A 20008-nucleotide genomic window follows, 5' to 3' on the forward strand; every position below is an offset into this window, starting at 1 on the left:
GGCAAGGAAGGGTTCTCCCCTAGAACCTTCAGAGTGAGTGGAGTCGGACCGACATCTTTATTTACAACTTCTGGTGCTCAGAACTGTGAGAGAATAAATTTCTTATGTTTTAGGCCACCCGGTGGGGGGACTTAGTTATGGAGGCTCCAGGAAAGTAACACAACACTTTCAGTGAGATCACTTGGAAGGTCAATATGGAGAAAAAGAAGGTCCTAGGGCTGAGCTCTGGGACCCTCCCGTGTTTAAATGTTGGGAGATGAGGAAGAAATGGCTAGTGGGAATGGCATCCCAGAAGCCAAATGAAGAGAGCATGTCTGGGAGGAGGGAAGGACCAGCTGCACCAACCACTGCCAATGGGCCACAAGAGAAGAGGCAGAGGAATGCCCTTGAACTCAGTCTGGTGGGATCACCTACGACTTGCCAGGACCTGTTTGGTTGAACGGTGCTGAGTTCAAGAGTAGGGCGAAGGAAAAGAATTGGGGGAAATGAGTACGACCTTCCAGGGCTTTTGATCCTACAAAAAGGGAGGAGAAAAACGGAAGTGGAGCTAGCTGGCGAGAGAGATGGAGGAAAGGGAGAACTTCTTTCAATTCCCTGAGAATGGCACAGAAATGAGGTGGAAATGCTAATGCAGAATTTCTAGAACAATGTCTTGAATTGGCAAGAGGGGATGGGACCTGGTGCCTGATGCAGGGTGCTGTCACACCAGGAAGGAGGAGTTGGGGGCGGCTTTCTGCTGCTGGTGAAAAAGGCAGCAAGGTAATCCACTGAGGGAGGGAAGGGGTTGGAGGTAAGGCTTGGGGGTGGAGGAGAAGGAGAAGGTGAGAAACAGTTGTCTAGAAGCCCGAGGAGGCACCTCCATCACTGGCCTTGAATTACACATGTGAAAAGCCAGCATGTCACATCAGCGCTGGTGACAGCTGTGACATATGGGGCCAAAACAGGTAAAGAGTTGGACTTACAGCACATATGACAAAGGGAGAGGCCTAAGTGGGTCTACAGAAGTCAGCTCAGGACAGAAGAGATACACGAGGGTAATGGAGATGTGGGGAAGAGTTGGAGGCTCTGACGGGCCAGGAGTACTGGGAAGCGATTGCTGGAGGTGGAGTCCCAGGGGGGCAGGGTGGGGAGCCAGATGGGGGCTGGTGGACCAGTTGGGACTTGAGGGGTGCAGCTATTGGTCGTCAGCATGGAGTAGGCTGCATGGGACAGTGGAGGAGAGAGGACAGAGTCCTGGAGGAGAAAAGTCAAGAGACAGAGAGGCCTGAGTCTGAAGGCCTAGATTCCTACAAACAATGGCAGGGTCTCCAGGGGCTGGAGCGAGAAAGTGCTGAAGCATGGCAGTGACAAGTGTCCAGGGGTCCGAGGACAGCTACAATGAGGAGGGAGGGTGGACCTCAAAGCTGGGGTCCTGGCAGTGGGTGGGGGTGGTGAGGGCAGGGAGATAGAAGACCTAGATCTTCCATAGGGAGAAGGTATGAAAATGATTTTCATTAGCAAATGTGCAAGCAGTCGGTTCTGTAACATAAAGCCTCGCCTAGACAATTATGTTCTGGACATGGGAGGAGATGTGGATAGAATACTTAACAGGAGCTGGAAATCCTGATGTTGGAAGAAGAATCAGCCAGCTCCACTGCCACTTGAATTCCAGCATACTCACCTCTGCCAGCTGCTGCAGGCACAAACACCGGGCTCTCCCCAGCCCCAGGGAAGGCCACCAAAGACCCAAAAGGCAGCTTGGGAGGAAAGCCTTACTTGGTGTTCCCCCTCCCCAAGTTAAACACATCTGCCTCTGCGCTACTGGCTTCAGTGTTAAACGTTTCACTGATACTTCTCATTCCACCTGGCATTCTTCTCTATTCCACCGACAAGGAGAAGCAAAGCAGCTCTTTGTCTTTGCATCAAGGCCCAGATATTTGTATTCTACTTCCTTCTTTTCTCACTTCTATTTAGGCCAACAAGGTAAGTCTTGGGCAGGAAAGTAAACATACTTGGAGGAAGAGGAAGAATAAATGTATCAGGAAAATATTTTACGGTTAAATACACCTGCATCGAGACCCAGAGCTTATAAAGCAGAGAATAAAGAGTTTATTGTCTTCAGCTGATTAGAGGCAGTCCCCACTTGGGTCGATATAGTCATTCAACATGTATTACTGAGCACCTACTATTTACATGGCACCAAGTGCTGCGGATACAAAAGGTAAACATGAACTTATCAAAACATTCAAATTGCTGTAAGTGTTCTGAAAACTCCAAGATGGAGAAGAATGGAGTGAACAGGGGCTTGGGATGGAATTGTTTTAGGAGGGATGGTTGGGGAAGATGTCCTTGAACAGGAGGTGGGGGGAGGCAAGGAGCAGAAGGGGTAGCTTCTGGGAGGGGGCCTAGGAGAGGCAATGAGATAGGACAGAGCATGGTGGGTGCCCGGTGGGAGTAAGGCAAGATGCTAGGGAGCTGGGCTCATAGGCCATCAGGACATTTTACAAATGGGATGGGAATCCATGGAAAGTGTGGAGCAGGGATGCAAAATCATCGTACTGGTGAGACCCCTCAAATGGTCTACTGCATAGGGACAGAGAAGAAACAGGTGGGGAGAGAAGGCAATGGGGAGTCAGTGTTTAATGGGTGGGGACTTCCAGTTCATGAAGATGGGGATAGATACTGGGAGCCGGTGCCTAACAGTGTGGAAGCATTTCATGCCACTGAACCGTACACTTCAAAATGGTTAAAATGGTAAAATTTTATGTTATGTGTATCTGACCGCAAAACAAAATGCACACGTACGTTTATCTAACTGGCCTTGCCTCCTCTGTGCAGCTTGGGAGGAGGAAGCCAGAAAGACCTTGAGAAGAGGTTGCCAGGTAAAATACAAAGGGAACACTGCTCCTAAAACATTGTTCCTTGTTTACCGGAAAGTCACATGTCCCCAGGAGCCCTGCATTTCTAGTCGCTCAGTCCAGCAACACAGTTAACAGGCAACCACCATTGTTCAGAAGAGACTTGATGGTGTGTGTGGGGGAGGGAGGTACATTTCAGAAGAAGGAATAAGAGGGTTTGTTTACCAGCTGTCGATCAGCGCAGGGGTGGAAAGAAGAGAGGCTCCAGGAGTTGCCCCCAGAGTGAGGGAGGTATGGCGGGAAGAAGCCTGGCTGGCTGGGAGGCCCCTGCAGGCCCACATCCTGGGGACTGCAACCTCGCGGCTGCCTGAGGGCAGGAGTTCTGGGGGCTGCAGGAGGGGGACAGCAAAGGGTTTCCTAGAAAGGGGTGTCCTCCTGAGATGAGGGTGAGACCACACAGCAGCACCTGCGGCTCAGCTGCCCTCTAGAGGCCCCTTGCTTGCTCTGGCATCCTGGGCTCTGTTCCTGGGGCAGAAACTCAGTCCTGATTCTGAGCTGCACCAGGGGCATCAGGAATGGTTTCCTGGGTGGGAGACAGCGAATCAGGCTTCTGGTTTTGCCGGCCAGAGGCTGTGAAGCCACCACAGTGAAACTGGGGAAATGCATTCCAGCTGCCAAACTGACCGCAGATCAACTCTGAAGACACCAAACCGTTCTTAAGTTGGGGAGGGGGATAACTTTTGATGACACAATTTAAAACAATTTTTATATTTTACGAAACCCCATGAGCAACGTTAACAGTCTTAAGGCCCACATTCCAAGGATAGGGGAAGAAAGTTTTTTTGGTTTTTTGTGTTTTTTTTTGTTTTTGTTTTTGTTTTGTTTTTTTGGTATAGTACCCTACAAAAGCATTTTTTTTAAATAAAAAGATCAATCATTTAAAAATCTCTCTTTAAATAATTTTATTTCCTCTTTTTTACCTTCATAGAAAAAAAATCAGTAGGAACTTACTTTTGAAAATAAGGACTATCCAACTGCATTGAAGTAATGACAGAAATTGGCTGTTTCTAGAGTGTGGCTGGGGAATGGTGGGGGAGGACTGAGAGAGAAGGGTGAGAGGGTGACGAGCCAATCAAGTTGTGAGAGGAAGCTGTAGAGACAAAGGAAAGGATGCAAAGAACTGGGAGCTGTGGGGGAGAAGCAGGAATAGAGAGGGGTGACGAGGCCAGGCTTCTGGCTTCCACCTAAACTGCTATACTCACAGGGTGCAGCCAAGTTTCAAGTTCTCCAAGGACTTCCTCTTTGCAAAATCCAATGGAAGTCCCCCCACCACCCCTTACAGGGCTGTCTCCCAGGACGACGCTCCTGCTGTCCCCAGGCTGGACTCTGCTGTCTCCCCGGGGCTCGGCTCCCTTCACCCATTCTCCCTGGAAGTCATCAAATCCCCATTGAAAGGTTGGTCTCCAGCTCCTGTCCATCCTCCAGCTCCCGGCTACAGCAAGCGCCTTGAGGACATGTGGGTAGTGGGTGTGGAGGCACAAATATATCTTTCTAGAGTCAGCCAGAAAACAGTTAACTGTGCCTCCTATGTAACTCAAGAGAGGACGGTACTTCCAGTCTCTCTCAGCTCTGTGCCCCCTCTCCCATTCTTACCACACACCCCATTTGCATCCCCTCATGCCCCTTTTCTGTGTCCTTGTGCATCAAATTCCCTCAAAGACGCCTCCCTGCATCCAACCCCTTCCAGGCTAGCAGGGCCAACCCTGGCTCTTAGGGTCACCTCCTCCAGGAAGCCTATCTCTTCCTGCGACCTTGTCCCCTGGGTTCCTTCCATTCTGTTTCACGTGCTCTGAAAGCAGCCTGTGGCGCCCATCCCAGAAAGCCCTGTCCTATTCCTTGTGCAGTGATCTGCCAGGCTGCTCTCTCTACATGCTCATGGGTGAAAAGGGGGGGAGGTGTCCCAAGAGGGTGAGGGGAACATGCGGAAAGCAAGCCAAGGGCTTCTGACAAACATCAACTGGAATTCACACTCTGCAGCTCCTTTCAAAGTGCTCCCGTCTCCATTTTTAAATTGTGAGCAGCTGGTAATAAACTCTGCCCTCTTCTAAACTACTTCAATTTAATTCTGGCCTTGCAGGCTTCTGAGATGAGTCCCTAAAGAGGAAATTATTCTGTGACTTACAGTAGCACTGACCAGAAATTGCCACTCCTGGACAAAATATTTGAGCTAAGAGGAAGATCTGGCATGCAGACCAGAAGTACCATTTACATTAGCTTAATGCTTGTCACTGCTGCTAGAAAGTCTTCCAATCAAAATTGAAACAAGAGGGGCGCCTGGGTGGCTCAGTGGGTTAAAGCCTCTGCCTTCGGCTCAGGTCATGATCCCAGGGTCCTTGGATCGAGCCCCACATCGGGCTTTCTTCTCAGCAGGGAGCCTGCTTCCCCCCACTCTCTCTGCCTGCCTCTCTGCCTAATTGTGATATCTGTCAAATAAATAAATAAAATCTTTAAAAAAAATTGAAACAAGAGTAACGTTGTCTGCCTTCCTTGCTATTTTGAACAACCAGTCATATAGTTCCTCCATGTAAAGCCACCAAACATCCCCACCCCCACCTAGCAAAGTGGGGAAAAAAGAGAGTTCTCGTTTTATACTATTTTTAAATGACAGTTTCCCATTCTTTCAACTTTTTCAGAAGGAAACTGCATACGGTCCAGTTTTGCAATTCTCACAGGACCTCTGGTTTCATTTGCCCACTTTGCAAGTTTTCTTTTTTTTTTTCCCCAAAGATTCTTATTTATTTATTTGATACACACACAGAGAAAGAGAGAGAGAAAGAGAGAAAGAGAGCACAAACGGGAGCAGCAGGCAGAGGGAGAACAGGCTTCCCGCTGAGCAGGGAGTCTGATTCAGGGCTCATCCCTGGGATCATGACCTGAGACGAAGGCAGACACTTCAGTGACTAAGCCACCCTAGTGTCCCTTTGCAAGTTTTCATAGTCAAAGTTTAAGTCTCAGACATAAAACTCACAATGAAAAACAGATACAGAGCATTTGCAGGCCCCAGAGTACTATATCCCTGTGATACATTCATCGTCCTTTATGTACAGCCATGTCAAAATCTTACATCAGTGTCATCTGAACACACCCAAAAATCGTTCATTTCACTTTGGGTCATGATTCACACAGATAGTCTCCGTAGATTTTCTTAGTCGTGGAATTTTAGAGTTGGAGCATCAGGCTGTGGGAGACCTAACCTGTGCCTCTCATTTTAGAGATGAGGGCCGGGCCTATGAAATGACTCCCCCAGGCAGCAGCAAGTTCCCCAACCCTCCGCTTAATGCCTTCCTCTCTATTCACATCATTTCACATCATCGTCAGCTCCATTTACAAAATGAGAGCGATGCTTCTCCTATTCAGTACAAAGAGTTAGCCACCATCTCCATATTTTGTCTTGGGATTTACACTCTAAGCCATGGCTCCTTGGGAAGGCCTCCCGGGTGACAACCATGCCCCGTCAGCCAGCGCAGCGTGATGCTCAGATTATTTTGTAGAGTTAATGATCTCTTCCACGCCAGCCTTTCCCCACCGAGGAGACTTCTGCGCTAAAGAACCGGCAACGTGGGGCCTCAATGCGGAGTCACGCAGGAGAATCCCAGGATAACAAAGGGAGACCAAATACGGAGTGGAAAGGACATCTGGACTCCCGGATGCCGGGCAAAACAAGTCTGTGACCTGAGGCTTTCCCTTGCCCCTGGATCTGATTCATTATCTCCACACAATTTTTCTTCCAGTTTAAGTAAATTAAATGGGATGACACTATCAATCAGGGGTTGATTAATAAAGGTTTGGGAAATAAAGTAGTTGCTTCCTTATATTTCGTGGGGGAAGAGGGGGTGAAGGGTAGCCATGCGCTGCAGAATGAGAACCTATCTTTTAGGTTCTTAATGAAGAGGGAAAATGAGCAGACACATTACCTGTTGGTATTGGCAAATACTCTACAAACTTCTGGGGCAAATTCCCTCCAGACACTCCAGCCACCCAACAGACGGGTGGGTCCCAACCCAGAGTTACTGCAAGGGATTCCAGTCTATGTCTTGTTTTCTCAGTCAGCAGACACTATAATGAGCAGGTACTTAAAAAGCTCTCATGGCGAGTGGCCTTCTTTCTCAAAAAGATTGAGATTTACACGGACAGAGATTTCCAACCTTCCTCAGTTTACCAAATTCCAACTTAAAATGTGTGTTAAATGTAATGTAGGAGGATATATAGTTGAGCATAATTACTATGTGAAAGAAAGATCTATGTTTGGTAATAGAGATTTTTGGGGGGTGGGGGAGGAGCTAGATATCCTTAATTCTGACAAGCAAAACCCATCAAGGGGTAAAAATGTGATATCAGCACGGTGTCAGGTACAAAACGATCCTAGGAGCAACTCCAACCTTGGAATACAAAGTGTGAAACAGTGCAGAAGAAAGAACAAGTTATCTGAAGTCAGAAGACCCAGGACTGAGTGCAGCAATTCCAGCCACTAGCTCTGTAAGCTTAGACAAACCCAAGGTCACCTCCTCATTTATAAAATGTAGTAAATAAAGACGTAAATGCTTTCAAAGTAGTCGGGCTCAAATTAGATAATGGACGAAGAAGTGCTTTATCAACTGGAAGGAGTTAAAGAAAAGGTACTTGTTATCAAGATTGTAATAAAAACTGACTTTTCTGTTTCTACTGCAGTTTTACTCACACACAATTGTCCATTGCATTTCTGGTAACTCTTGACCTTCAGTGATGTTGCCACCAAAGAGCAAGAAAACGTTTTGGTTCACTTGGCAGGAATTACAAGATGATTTCTCCGACCATCCATCTTGCAACTGTGAATTTCCCCCTTCTGTCCTCTCAGTTGTACAAGTCTATGATTCCACTTCCACTTCCCTTGAAGGGAATTCCCACAGATGTCAACCCCTGGCCTTTACAAGCTCATTTTTCTTCTCCTGCAGGAGGCAAAGGCTAGAAGGGAATGAGGTGGTCTCTCTGCTCTCAAAGTATCAGACTTCCTCCACAAAGGGGTAATTTTCCGATTTTAGCATGAAGAGCACAATATCACTTCATCTCACACCAGAGGGAAAGGACTGGTAAAACTACTTTAGTTGGGATTTCTTCATCTCCACTAAACGCCCAGGAAGGTGAGTGAGCTGAAAGACAGGGTGCACAGAGTGAATTACACTTGGGCTCAGAAGACCTTTTTAGGACTCATCCTGAGACAGGAAGTGATGAAATCAGCTCTCACATGAACTGAGAGGCTGTCATGTGCACTCACCCACTTCCTGTCTCGACTGGTGTAAGAGGAGGGTGGTGAGGGGAAAGCAGAGCTTGGGGAAGTAGGTTGTGGGGAGAAGGAAGAAGAGGCTGATGAGAGGCTGTGGGAAAAGTCCCAGTGCTGTCCCTTACCCCTGTTCCCTCATCCTTCTGGGGCTGAGATAAGTAAGCTGGTTTCTTTCTACTCTCCACCCCTTATTGTGAAAAGCAGCTGAGTTGAATTATATCCTCTTGTGCTACTGAAAATGCTAACAGAAGAAAGTACAAACTACAGCCTGCTTGTTTTTTAGTTTAGAGTTCAAGTGTGGACGTTTACGAATCTTCTGCTTTACCCTAAGTCCACTCCAAAGAGTCAAGCGGAAGAAGGTATAGAAAGGACAGATGATTCCAGTAGGCGGGCTCCAGGTTTCCTCTATCTCCCTGGGCCAACGTTATTAATAGTTATTATTCTCATCTCATCCATTAGGGAGAAGTGACAGAGTTAGCGGAGAGATAATTTCAGAGGAATGTTGGTAGTACTGTCCCAAAGGGAACGGACAGTATCACAGTGGGAATGCGTATTGGGTGTGGTCAACAGGAAGCCAATGTGTAAGGTACATGATTTCAGGCCTGTAGGCCCTACTCATTCTTGCTAAGGTTCAGGCCCTCTTCTTGTGGTATCAATATCATAACAAGAAAAGCCACAAGCAAACGAAGCAGATGGTAAGCAAAGGTGGGGCAACATGGGGTGTCAGGAGGGAAGGACTGGGGAAGAGTCTGGGTGAGATTTGCACCGTGAACAAAGATGGACTCAAAAGGAGATTCTATTTGGTTGCAAAAAAATTTTGAATTTTGTGAAGAACCACGTGCTTAGTGACATCCTGGGTGATGCTGACCGGCTGACCCTCCCACTGTCACTTCACCCCCTGTGCACTTCGGATGTCCCACCAGTCCTACCCAGTGGCCACTGCTGGGAAAGAGACCCTGGCAGGGAAACAAGGGCTTATCCAGCAGGAGCTGGATTTGGAACACTGGTTTGGTGGTGGCCTTGATTAGGCCCCTCCTGTCACTGCCAGAGGTGTGTGCTCAGCCCCACCACAATTGACAGAGGAGTCAATTGAAGCCACCTGGAACCTACAATTTGAAAGTCATGGTCAATGCCAGGCTCTGGGATAATCTTCCTGGCAAACTACAAAGTTTTAGAAAGCAACTTTTTTCCCCAACTCATTTATAAGTTAGACAAAGTTACTTTTTTTTAGCACAGTAGTAAAGTAGAAAGTTAAAGAATAGATACAGAGACCCCAAGTTGGACCTTAAAAACTTGGGACTATGTCAAGATAAGGCTTTATGAGGTAAGCTACGCAAAATCAAATAAAAAATACCCATGTGACAAATTAAAGTCCTTCTCCAGGTATGGTACACACCCCGATGGGCATAATTTCCATATAACCGTAGACCCTATACAACGCTATAGAACTGCAGGCACACACAGATCCGACCCTCCACCGCACTTGAACTAGGACCACTCAGGCTTCCAGGCCACATGGCCCACTTTTCCATATTTCTATCAGCCCCCTTCCCTTTCTGAGAAGTGGATACAACCAACCTTCACTACATTCCTCAAGTGTCTCATCCATGGGGGATGCCGAACTTGCCGCCCCAATCAAGGGCCTTCTTGATCAATGTCAAGTGTGACAATTTCTGCTTTCTCCATTTCTGACCCCCTATCTACATAGGATCTAGAGCTGCATCCATCCAAGTAATCATCCTCTTACTATAGAGCAGTGGTTTTCAAACTATGGTCTTGGAACACTTGGGAGTCTACAGATCTTCTCAGGGCCAGTGTAGAGAGTCTGAGTAAAGTCAGGGCTGTTGGACTCTTTCCCTTCCCCCAGTTCTACCATAGCAATCTTATTTCATTCCACATTAGAGGTTGGGGTTCCAGACCACCTTTGAATTTCTTACTCAGATAAGGAACCTATGAAAGCTTGCCAGGTTTGGGTAGATGAGCTGGGGGACTTCATCACACACCTTTACCAGAATGATAAAGGTGGGGACTGTCATCCCCAAGATTCCCTCAGCTTCCACCAAGAGGCTCTGAAGTGCTTGTGTCCTGCCAGTCTGAGATCAGATTAGACCCCCAACAACATCTCCTAAAAACAGGAATTACCATTCCAATATTTGATGTGTGAATAAATGGACTTCCTAAGTGGTTATGGCTATCGAGTCAGAGCCATGAGCCACGACACAACGCCAGTTTTCGGACACTGATCCCCAACTCAGCCCAAGATACGTTACTGTAGAACATGGGTTCTGATCCTCTCTTTCTTGAAGAACTTTACCGCATACTAATTCTTTCCTTTGAGCTCATCTTCTCAAGAAGCCCTTATCAATTTCCCAACTTAAAGAGGGTCTGAGGGAAGAAATGGGAGTAAGGTATGAAGATCATAAAGGCAGCCTTTTCCTGGAACTTCTGGAAATCTCTTGGGACACTTCAGGCTTTATGGCACATGGCCTTCCCAACATGAGCTACCCATGGCCAGTATTGAGGAACAAAACAAGCAAATTACTGAAAATGACTAACAGATACAATTAGACTATGAATATTCAGTAGCTGGCATCATTCAAATGCACATTTCTTTGACACACCAGGTAAATTGCTGGGTTTCTGGGTAACTTCCCTCTGCCCTTAAATGTGCTTCAGGAAATGTGTGGTTCCAAATGAAACAAACTTGCAACTTCTGGGCTAGTACTAGAAATATTATAAATGGATATTTCTTAGAACCCAAAAGACGTATCCAGCAAGAAGAATAAGGGAAAGAATATAGTTCCTCTGTTTTCAAGAATACTAAGGACTTAAAAGCACCTGTACCTTAGGTTAGTAACTTACTACTGCATGTGCATCACTTAGAATATGCTGTGCTCAGACCGCTTGGGACTGCGTCTCCAAAAGGCAGCAACAAGTGACCCCTTCCCTCGCACTGTCTCTCTAGCTGGTGCAGGCGTGAACCTAAGAGACTGCCTTGTTTTAGGGAAGGTGACACCCAAGCCAGAGCCGGACACACGCACACACATGTGCCTTCAGTGTGAAACATCCATCATTCTCTCCAAGGAAGTGCACTTTGCAAGGCCTTTTTCTGGGAACCACTACTGGGAAACAGCCAGTACAAATGCCTTCTCCCTGGAACAGTGTGACTCGGACGCGGGAGTCTCCGCGAACTTACATGCACCCTGGGTTTTTAATACTTCACCTGGGCAGAAAAGTCAATTAGCTTGGGAAGCAGCACCTTGCCCCCTTCGTCACTCTTCAGGAAATCCAGCAAACTGCCTGTTGGTAGAGGAGGGACCGGTGAGTGTAGTTCAAACACACAAGACCAAAATCCGAACAAAAGTCAAAGGACCATGACTATTAGTGAGGGAGCGCACACAATGATTGCCTTTGTGATTCTGTATGACCATAGTGCCTTTTCCTGAAGTTGGTCAAATCCAGGCCCCTCTAACCTGTTACCTTCGACCTGATGTGAAATGTAGCATGTGGGCCAGGTAAGAAAGGGTGACGGCGGGGGGGTGGGGGAACAGTGTTTCTCTAGCTCTGCATTTCAGGGCACTTTGCACCTGCCACCACAATCCACCTAGAGCAGCTGTCTGACCTTCAGAGCTGCCCAGAGACAGAAACCAGCAGGTCCTCCCAAGGGGCCTGCCTGGAGCGGCACTGGGCGCGGCTCTCTCCTATCTGTGTCCGTCCAGCCAAAGCACAGAAGCTAGCGCCTGCGACAGGGGCTCAATGAGTAGCTGGTGAGCATACTGTGCTTTGCACCTAAAAGAAAGTGTCTCGATAAACCCTCCTACTTCCTACGGCTTCATAGCTAAAACAAGCCCTGCTTTTTCTCCTAGAATTTAAAGTGTCAACCTTGGACAAGCTGCTTACCCATAATGCCTTAGTCCCTGTAAAGAGGGCATGTCCTACCAGCTATTGTCAGAGGTCTTGTGAGGATAGATTTAAAAAGCATGCGCCATGGTGCCTGGTGAGTGGTTAAATACCCAGTAAATGTTCTGCTCCTTCATCCTCAACACAGAACAATGGCACTTAGCTCTGAGACTGCTAAGAAGATTAAGAGATATCACCCAAGGAACACAGCAAGAACGCTCTGGTATACAGTAAGTACTCAGTAAAGGCTAAGTGATGTTATGAGGAGAAATTCGTATTTACATTTATGATTCAAATACTTCCAGCCGCTTAATTCAACAAGTACTTACTGAACCACAAAGTTCAGTTTCTGGGTTATGGCAACCTAAGCCACAGGGGTTAGTTTTTTTGTTTGTTTTTAAACAACATCCTTTTTTTGGAAGGACTCTCAGTGACTGATACTCTGAATGGGTGTGGGTAAGCAGCTTGTCCTTTCAAAATATATTAAATAAGAAAATGTTATATTTATCTTTCTAATCTACTAAGCGGAGACATCACAGTATGATCTCCATGATGCAGGATTCTTAATTTGGTACTATTGTTTATGGTTTTTTTTTTTTTCCTTTCTTCCTTCATTCCTTCTAAAGAATTTTAAAGAACCATTTGGTAGTTTGGTAGTATGTCTAACTGATCTGGAGGAAGAAGGGTAGTAATTCACACCCTGTTATCTGAAGGTAATATCAGCCAGAGAAAACATGGTTGCTGGACACCTCTTGGTTAGTGATTCTGATTACAGAGGAATATAACCTCCAACAGTTTCAAAAATGTTCCCATTTTAAAGTGTCACCCTGAACACATAGATAATATTAGAGAGGGAAATGAATGCATTTTAGGATCCCGAGAACTCCCATTTTAAAGATATAACAAAAATATTCTTATTTGAGATACATATTTTTTGGACAAATATTTATTAGGGGGCTTCTATATTTTGCATGCAATTCTTATGGCTAATATGACTAAGAAGACAAACACAGAGAATATAGAAAGATCATGTATTATTTCTATAATATAGATAACACTTAACAATATTTCTGGTGAGGTGGCTTATTAAAATGCTTGGTTTCCCCATGGGTTCTGATTTTTCACTAGTGAGCATGCTGTTTTGGAATTAAAATTATTGGAATATTCTGTGAACATTTAAACTTTTTACTTTGGGACACTGGAGTGGCTAGGTCTGTTAAGCATCTGCTTTTGGCTCCGGTCAGGATCCCAGGGTCCTGGGATCGAGGCCCACATGGGGCTCTCTGCTTAGCGGGGAGTCTGCTTCTCCTTCTACTCCTCACCTCACCCCCTGTTCGTGATCTCTCTCTCTCTCAAATAAATAAAGATCTTTTAAAAAATTTAAAAAATAAACATTTTACTTTTGGAGCCTGAAGCCTTTCAAAAACCCTGGGTTTGGGGGATGTGCTTACCCTTGGCCATGTACTCAGTGATGATGTAGATAGGCTCTTCTCTGGTAACCACGGCATAGAGCCTCACCAGCTTGTCGTGCTGAAGGGTTTTCATGAGGTTGGCTTCCTCCAGGAATGCTTGCACAGACATAGTGCCCGGTTTCAGGGTTTTCACAGCCACTTTGGTACTATTGTTATAGTAACCTAGCAAGACAGCAGAAGAGAGGGCATGTTTGATCCAACTGAAAACCAAAAAGTTCATGCAAGGTTAAAAGATAGACATAAAACTCTAGACAGTGTTAACATGAGGGGAGGCCAAGTCAAGGGTGTATGAGAATTCTCTGTACCATCTTTACAAAAAAATCTAAAATTATTGCAAAATCAACAAGGTTTCATAAAGCATTATTTTGGAGAAATAAAACCCCACAAGCTTCTGTATGCAATCCATCATGGGGACAAAGATTTTCCTTTAATGAATAAAATGTTCTTTATCCCAAAACAAACAAACAAAAAAATGCATAGCACAGCTCTCTTACACACACACACACACACACACACACACACTCACAGGTCTGGAAGAAAACACTAAAATATGCCAAGTGCCAGCCATCTCCAGTGGCACAATTAGAGTGACTTCATTTGTGTTCACGATACTTTTAACTACCAAATTTTCTACATTGAATATGTATTATTTTTGTAATCAGGAAAAAAAAAGGTTTGCATTTTAAGAAATTGTATATACTAACTTTGAAGTATAATATACTAGAGTCAAATAAGCGTCTCCTCAAGCTTCCCAAGAGAACTGGACTTGGGTGACTCTCCATGAGCAAAGGCTTCTGTATCAAAATGTCTGGGACCCACCGCTTGCCACGCCCTCCCGTGCCCAGAAGCAGAGAGTCCTGCAGTAAAGAAACCTGTCAGCCCTGGCTAACCTTAGTGCTTTCCACACCTTCTTGACCACAGGCCAAACTGTCATGTACCTTTTCACACCCTGCGAAATGCACTTTGGGAAATACTAACACCTTCATATAGTTTTCCCAAGGTCCCTTTTTCTGGAACCTGCCCCAATGGTGTGCTTAATTCCGAACCTCATTTTCTCCTGGAGCCCCCTCTTCTCAGTGGTTTGACAAAGCAGAAATAGAGATAATCACATTCCCCTTTCCTTTCCTCTCTTTCTGTACTTCTCTTGGAAGTGCAAGAAAAAGGTGAGGGGGGAGTGGCAGCAGGTTCCCTGCGGGTTGTTCTACCCCTATTACAGTTTTTGTTTTGTTTAACTTGCCCTACGAAATGGTGATGTCTAGGGTCTAGTGTCTAGTCTCTTTGTTAGATCATATAACTATCTGTGTCTGTAAAGAGCACACAGATGACTGGAAGCATGTTCAATAAAACATCAACAGTGGTGAGGATCTCTGGGTGGCAGAAATTGGAGTGACTTTTACTTTCTTTTGTTCTGTTCCATTTTGATTCATTTTGTGAATGAGTATGTATCTTTCTTTACAAAGGGAATTTTTTTTTTAAGGAAATTACGTCTCTATTTCCACACTTCCAAATGTGTCAGAAAAAGTATTAGTTTACAGCTAACAGTTGACCATACTTACTAACTTTTCTTCTGATCATTGATACTTATTACTCCATTAAAACCTTTCCCTTGATATTTTACTTTGATTTGTATTTAATAGTAGCTTATAGTGTTGTACAGGAAAATGAAAAAATGTAATATGTGAAGTAAAGTAAGTGTTAGAATTATGGAGAAGCCAGTAATAGAAAGCTGACAAAATAGAAAACTGTACTAGGTTATTTTCAAAAGCCACAACCTATAAAAAATAATGGAATCATGAATCTATTAAATTGATTTTCCATTTAAATGCATAATTACACACAATATGATCTTTCTTACAGATCTTAAGTGTAAATTTAGAGTAAATGCCACCAATGAAAGTACTTTAACATTGCATTTGAACCAAGAAAAGTCATTATCTCAAAACTACAATAAGATTCACCTCACACTTGTCAGAATGGCTAAAAGAAAAAAGAAAAAACATCAAGCGTTGGCCAGGATGTGGGGAAAAGGGAACCCTATTGGACAGTTGGTGGGAATGTAAACTGGTGTAGCCACTGTGGAAAATGGTATGGGGGTCCCTCAAAAAAAAAAAAATGAAAAATGAAACTACCCCATGATCCAGGAATTGCACTATTGCACTATCTACCCCTAAAATTGCACTATCTACCCCTAAAATATAAAAACACTAATTCAAAGGGAAACATGCACCCCTATGTCCATAGTAGCATTATTTAAACAGCCAAACAATGGAAGCAACCCAAGTGTCCATTGATAGATTAATGGATAAAGAAGATATGAGATATCTTCTTTATACACACACACACACACACACACACACACACACACACACACACGCACAATGGAATACTATTCAGTCATAAAAAAAGAATGCAATCTTGCCATCTGCAACAACATGGTTGGAGCTAGAGGGTATAATGCTAACTGAAATAAGTCAGAGAGAGACAAATAGCGTATGATTTCACTCACATGTGGTATTTAAGAAACAAAACAAACAAGCAAAGAAAAAAAAAGAGAGAGAGACAAACCAAGAAATAGACTCTTAACTGTTGAGAACAAACTGAGGGTTTCCAGAGGGGAGAGGGATGGTGGGAAGGGTGAAATAGGTGATGGGGATTAAGAGCACACTCATCATAAAAAAATTAAAAATTAAAAAAATTAAAATAAAAAAGATTCATTATAAATTTAAAGGTTTATACGCAGGTATTCAGTTACAGGAATAAATCTAATAAATGAATTTAGGAAGTCAGAGGATACAAAGTTAATAAACAGAAATCTGTTGTATCTCTATATACTAATAGTGAAGTAGCAGGAAGAGTAGTTAAGGAAACAATCCCATTTATAATTGTACCAAAAAGAATAAAATATCTAGGAATAAATTTAACCAAGGAGGTAAAAGACCTATTCTCTGAATACTATAAAACACTGATGAAAGAAATTAAAGATGATATAAACCAACAGAAAGATACACTGTGCTCATGGATTGGAAGAATTCATATTGTTAAAATGAACTTACTATGCAAAGCAATCTACAGATTCAATGTAATCTCAATCAAAATGCCAATAGCATTTTTTACAGAACTAGAACAAATAACTTGAAAATTTGTATGGAACCACAAAAGACCCTGAATAGCCAAAGCAATCCTGAGAAAGAACAAAGCTGGAAGCATCACAATCCCAGGTATCAAGGTATAGCACGAAGTTATAGTAATCAAAACAGTATGGTACTGGCACAAAAACAGACATACACATCAACAGAACAGAATAGAGAGCCCAGAAATAAACTCATACTTGGATGGTCAATTAATCTATGACAAGGCAAGAATTTATACAATGAGGAAAAGACAGTTTTTATAATAAATGGAGTTAAGAGAATTGGACAGCTACAGGCAAAACAATGAAACTGGACTACTTTCTGATACCATACACAAAAATAAACTCAAAATGGATTAAAGACTTAGATATAAGACCTAAAACTATAAAACTCCTAAAATAAAACATAGCCAGTAAACACTTGGACATCAGCCTTCACAACATATTTATAAATATGTCTCCTCAGGAAAGGAAAACAAAAGCAAAACTAATCTACTGGGACTACATCAAAATAAACAGCTTTTGCATAGCAAAGGAAACCATCAACAAAATGAAAAGACAACTACTCAGTGGGAGAAGATACTTGCAAGTGATATATCCAATAAGGGGTTAATATTCAAATATATAAGGAACTTCTATAGCTCAACACCAGAAAAACCAAATAATCTGATTAAAAATGGGTAGGGGACCTGAACAGACATTTTTCCAAAGAAGACTTACAGACATATGAAAAGATGCTCAACATCACTAATTATCAGGAAAATGCAAATCAAAACTACAGTGAGATCTCACTTCACACCTGTCAGAATGGCTAGTATCAAAAAGACAAGAAACAATAAGTGTTGGTGAGGATGTGGAGAAAAAGGAACCCTCATGCACTGTTGGTAGGGATGTAAATTTGTGCAGCCACTGTGGGAAACAGTATGGAGGTTTCTCAAAAAATTAAAAATAGAAATACCATATGATCCAGCAATTCCACTTTTGGGTATTTACCCAGAGAAAATGAAACACGAATTGTGAAAGATAAATGCACGCCTATGTTTCTTACAGCATTATTTACAATAGCCAAGATACGGAAGCAACCTAAGTGTCCATCAGTAGATGACTAGATTAGGAAGTGGTAGACACACATACACACACACACACACGTACACACACATAGGAATTTACTCGGCCATAAAAAAAAGATGAGATCTTGCCATCAGCGACAGCATGAATGGACCTAGAGAGCATTATGCTAAGTGAAATATGTCAGACAAAGAAAGACAAATACTATATGATTTCACTTAGATGTGGAATCTAAAAAAAAACAAAACAAATGAACAAACAGCAACAACAAAAAATAGACTCAACAGAGAACAAACTGATGGTTGCCAGAGGGGAAGGGGGTGTGAGGAAGGGCAAAATAAGTGTAGAGAATAAAGAGGTACAACGTCCAGTTATAAAATAAATAAGTCACGGAGATGGAAAGGAGAGCACAGGGAATATTGTCAATAATATTGTAATTACATTACATGGTGACAGATAGTGACTGCACTTACAAGGGTGAGCAGTGAGTAATACACAGAATGGTCAAATCACTATTTTGTGCATCTAAAAGCAATATAACACTGTGTGCCAACTATCCTCCAATAACAAATACAAGAAATAAATTACATAAAATGCAAAAAAAAAAAAAAGGTTTATACATAGATCCTCAGTTACATGATTGTACCAGTGGCAAAACAGCAAGAAAATACATTCTTTGACACATGTAAATGACAAAGGACTAGCGTCCAAAATATATAAAGAATTCCTATAAATCAATAAGAAAAATTGGAAAATAGGCAAAGACTTGCATAGACATTTTAAAAAGAAGTCCACTGGGTGATGGACCTTAAGTAGGGCAAGTGATGTAATGGACACTGGCTGTTATATAAGACTATATATATATATATATATATATATATATATATATATATATATATGTCTATATATCATATAATATATATTATATTATATGATATATATATGTCATATAATCATGAACTCTACCTCTGCACTATACGTTAATTAATTGAACTTAAATTAAAAAAAAAAGAAGTCCCAATGGCTAAGAAACATGTAAAAAGAATTCAGTCTTATTAGTAATCAGAGACATACAAACAAAGCCATAGGAAGACACACCACCACCCAGATATCAACCACTGACAATGTGAGTGCTGGTGAGCACACGACCCTAGCGGGGAAACTGGGACAGCTCCCCAAGGCCGCCTTCATCTGTGCTCTTTTCTGAACATCAGTGAAATTCAGCTGGTAAGCTTCTATCTTTACCAACATTCCCAGGGGCCCATGACGGATGTTGACAGAGCAGCCTTCTTTCAAGTGCAATTACCTTGAGTGACACCACACACACACACACACACACACACACACCCCAAAGGCTGTGCTGACCTGCAGCCCACCTCCTTCTAGATACAATTCTGTTGATCAGGAAATGGCACACTGAGATCTCTTGAACATTTTGCTGGGATAAGCACTTTGGAAACAGAGTTGGCAGTATTTAGGAGAGCTGAAGATTCATACTCCCATGATCCAGCAAAAGATCTCCTGGCCACCCTAGAGAAAACCACGTACCCTCGCACCAGTACGAAAATGTTCCTGGCAGAATCGTTCATAGAGGCTTAAAACTGGGAACATGTCCAGTTCCATCAATAAACAGTGAAATCAATGGATAAGCCATCGTACCATGTATGTACAGATATAACACCGCCCTATAGAACAATGAAGGTAAATGAACTCTAGCGATACCCCCAAAACATGGATGAATCTCATAAGGATAATGCTGAACATAAGAGGCACGACTAATACAAGAGTCCATTTGGTAAGATTCATTCACATCAAGTTTAAAAACAGGCAAAACTAAACTACATTGTTTGAGGATGCACACTCCCACATACAAAAGTAGCAGAAGTGTAAAGAAAAGGAAATTACCACAAAAGTCAGAATGGCAGCTGCCTTTGGGGGACGGCGAGGTTGGGGTTGGGAAGGGGTTGGGAAGGGATAAGTGGGGTCTTTTGGGTGCTGGCAAGTTTCCAGCATGTGATCTCAGTCAGTATCTACCGCACCAGTTTTCCTTTTGTGATTATTTGTGATATTGAGTATTTGTATTGTATATACTTTCCAGTCTGCTTGTTATATTACACAGCAATAAAAGCGAAAGAAACAAAACTGTTCTCTCTCTCTCTCTCTCTCTCTCTGTCATCAAACAATGGAATTCACCAAGACTTTTGCATCATATAAAATTATGGGTAAAGGATGAAGGAAAAAATGTGTTCCAAGGGTAGGGGAAAAGTTATCAGGAAACAGCACT

The 20008-nt window shown here is 43.3% G+C and overlaps 1 protein-coding gene across 3 annotated transcripts in view; it reads right to left on the reverse strand.

Moving 5' to 3' along the window:
* LOC111155370 (LYN proto-oncogene, Src family tyrosine kinase) overlaps positions 1 to 20008 on the reverse strand; it is a 117099-nt gene that overhangs the window by 26715 nt on the left and 70376 nt on the right. For all 3 annotated transcript variants that reach the window (XM_022515516.1, XM_022515514.1, XM_022515515.1), the window contains exons 9-10: positions 13506 to 13688; positions 11378 to 11454 (exon numbers count right to left, since the gene is read on the reverse strand). In XM_022515516.1, the coding sequence (XP_022371224.1) occupies positions 11378 to 11454; positions 13506 to 13688 (260 nt within the window). The remainder of the gene's footprint in view (positions 1 to 11377; positions 11455 to 13505; positions 13689 to 20008) is intronic.

This window comes from Enhydra lutris, unplaced genomic scaffold, assembly GCF_002288905.1.
Source record: "Enhydra lutris kenyoni isolate GAN:26980312 unplaced genomic scaffold, ASM228890v2 scaffoldscaffold41, whole genome shotgun sequence".
NCBI lineage: Eukaryota > Metazoa > Chordata > Mammalia > Carnivora > Mustelidae > Enhydra > Enhydra lutris.